General features: G+C 24.3%; 1 protein-coding gene across 1 annotated transcript in view; it reads left to right on the forward strand.

Annotated features, from left to right (window-relative positions):
- Window positions 1–1,187: 1,187 nt before the first annotated feature.
- LOC140920497 (zinc finger BED domain-containing protein RICESLEEPER 4-like) overlaps window positions 1,188–2,872 on the forward strand; it is a 4,553-nt gene continuing 2,868 nt past the window's right edge. Inside the window, exons 1-2 of the mRNA XM_073368780.1 lie at window positions 1,188–1,248; window positions 1,768–2,079. Coding sequence (XP_073224881.1) covers window positions 1,188–1,248; window positions 1,768–2,079 — 373 coding nt within the window. The remainder of the gene's footprint in view (window positions 1,249–1,767; window positions 2,080–2,872) is intronic.

Here is a 2,872-nt window from a genome sequence, read left to right on the forward strand (position 1 = left end):
AAACTTTTTCAATCTAGTTCGTTTATAATTAACTTTATTTTTTTTTTTAATCTAATGCGTGTCTTTTATTAGTTCTTTTATTTATATTGTTTTGTTGAGTGTATGCTTATTTTTCAATTTCATTTTTTTTTATGTATGCTTTTGTTTGTTATTTTTAATGCATTTTTTATTTTATTTATTTAAATGTTTCCAATTTTCAAGAGTTTTAAGATTAGGGTTCCTATTTTTAGACCTCAAGCTTTTTAAATCTAGTTTGTTTATAATTAACTTTACTTTTTTTTTTATTTATCTAGTTTGTGTCTTTCTTTATTCTTTAATTTTATATTGTTGTGTTGAGTGTATACTTATTTCTCAATTTCAGTTTTTTTTTTTTTTTTTTTTTTTTTTTTTTTTTTTTTTTTTTTTTTTTTTTTTTTTTTTTTTTTTTTTTTTTTTTTTTTTTTTTTTTTTTTTTTTTTTTTTTTTTTTTTTTTTTTTTTTTTTTTTTTTTTTTTATGTATGCTTCTATTTATTATTTCTAAAGCATTCTTCTCTTTTTTATTTATTTAAATGTTTCCAATTTTCAAATTTTTAGACTTTAAAATTTTTCAATCTAGTTTGTTTATAATTAACTTTTTTTTTTATCTAGTTTGTGTCTTTGGTTAGTTTTTTTATTCATATTGTTGAATTGAGTGTATGCTTATTTTTCAATTTTAGTTTTTTTGATGTATTCTTCTGATTGTTATTTTAAAGCATTCTTCTTTTATTTATTTATTTATTTAAATGTTTTCAACTTTCAAAAGTTTTAAGATTAAGGTTCTCATTTTTAGACTTCAAGTTTTTTCAATCTAGTTTGTTAATTAACTTTACTTTTTTTTTTATTCTAGTTTGTGTGTTTGGTTAGCTCTTTTATTCATATTATTGTGTTGTTTATTCATATTTTTAGACTTCAAGCTTTTATTCACATCTAGTTTGTTCATATTGTTGTGTTGTTTGTTTATTTTATTAATTTTTTATTGTTATGATTTTTGCAGTTTGGTTGGTTATTAATTCTGTTTTTTATTTTTGAGGGTTTGTGTCTAATTATGGTTTTATTAGTGTGGTTCTAGCTTTAGAAGATGGAGCAAGGAGAAGCTAGCAATCAAGGATGACATCAAGGAGTAGTGGAGCAAGGAGAGGGTAACACTTAAGGAGGACAACAAAGAGTAATGGAACAAGGAGAGGGTAACAGTCAAGGAGGACAACAAGGAGTATTGGAGCATCACCATTGTGAGTTTGTTATGTTTAATATGCAAATTGTTTTATGTTTAGTATGTATGTATGCTTGCAAATATTTTATGTTTAATGAGTATGTTTATTTTATGTTTAATTTGTATGCATGCTTCGTGTTTAATTACTAATTAGTATCTAGATTTGCAACTATTTGATGCTTAATTAGTATATATTATTTTATTTTTAATTTGCATGTATGCATGTGTCATGCTTAATATGTATGATTGCAACTAATTTATTCTTAATTTGTATGCATATATTATCCTTAATTTTTATGGGTACTTCTTGCAACTGTGTTTATTTAATATGTATCCTTTATGCCTAAATTTTATTTATTCCCAGGTTTAATTAGTTTTTATGTAATATTAATTAGTACGTATCCTTCTATTACTACTTATTAAACATTTTAACTATCTAAACAAATTTAAATAGTTTAACTATATATATAAAAAACTAATTAAAAACTATACTTTAAATATTAAAAAAATTAATAATTAAACTCTTAAAATATTTCAGTAGTGGATAATTCTCAACCAATACAAGCAGCTATTGCTGCAGATGAGCTTCCTCCTCTTCCTATTGGTAGTAAAAAAAGAAAACCCAATGCTAATGGTCCTAGGAGAAGCTCTAAGGTTTGGCTGAACTTTAACATTCTACCCGATGGGCCTATCCCAACTGCTGCTTGTAAACATTGTCACCAAAGATACCTTTGCCATTCTAAAACACATGGAACCTCGAACCTGAAAGCTCACTCTGAGAAATGCAAAAGTAATCCAGCGAATATTCTTAAGGACCCCACTCAAACAAACCTTTCTTTTGGTGATGATGGTAGTTTAGTTCCATCAAGCCAAAGATTCAATGTGTAACGCCCCAAATTTTTTGATCCAAAAATTAATTAAAAATATTAATTTTCTTTTAGAAATAACTATAATTTTTTTTAGAAGTAGTTCATCATGTAATAATTTAAAGATGCGTCAGAAAATGACTTGATATTTTTTTTTTTGTAAGAGAATGTAATGCAATTTACTAAAATATTATTTATTCATTTATTTGCAAAATTAATATTCCAGATATTAGATCAATATTCACTTATGCTCCAAAATAAAATAAAGTCTCTTTAATTGAAATTCAAAATAAGCAAGGTTGACTGAAATTAATTACATTCAATTATTTACCAGCAAATGAAATCTCACTTCCGCATTTCTATTAAAAGTCAATAATGAAAAGTAAATAACTTTACAATGTACGACAAAATTTTTAGTAATACAAAATATTATTTTTAAAGTAAAGGTCTCATTTTCCCACGCGCGTGCACCAATCAAACATCATTCATACGACTTTTGATATCATTAGTACCTAAATATTGGTGTAAGGGGTCAGTTCATCCCACAACAAAATTAAACCAAATAATAAATTAACAACCATAAAATATGAATATAAAATCCTTTCGTCATAAAAGATTTAAAGAAATTGGTTCTTTAATAGTTTTCAAAGATGTATTAAAAGTCATAAAATGTATCTAAATAAATCAAGTAGCAACCGTAGAGCAAATAATTAGATCAAAATAAAAATAACAATAGAATATATGCAAGTTATGCATGCTCCTAAATATATATGATCC

Source organism: Cicer arietinum, chromosome 5 (assembly GCF_000331145.2).
Source record: "Cicer arietinum cultivar CDC Frontier isolate Library 1 chromosome 5, Cicar.CDCFrontier_v2.0, whole genome shotgun sequence".
Taxonomy (NCBI): domain Eukaryota; kingdom Viridiplantae; phylum Streptophyta; class Magnoliopsida; order Fabales; family Fabaceae; genus Cicer; species Cicer arietinum.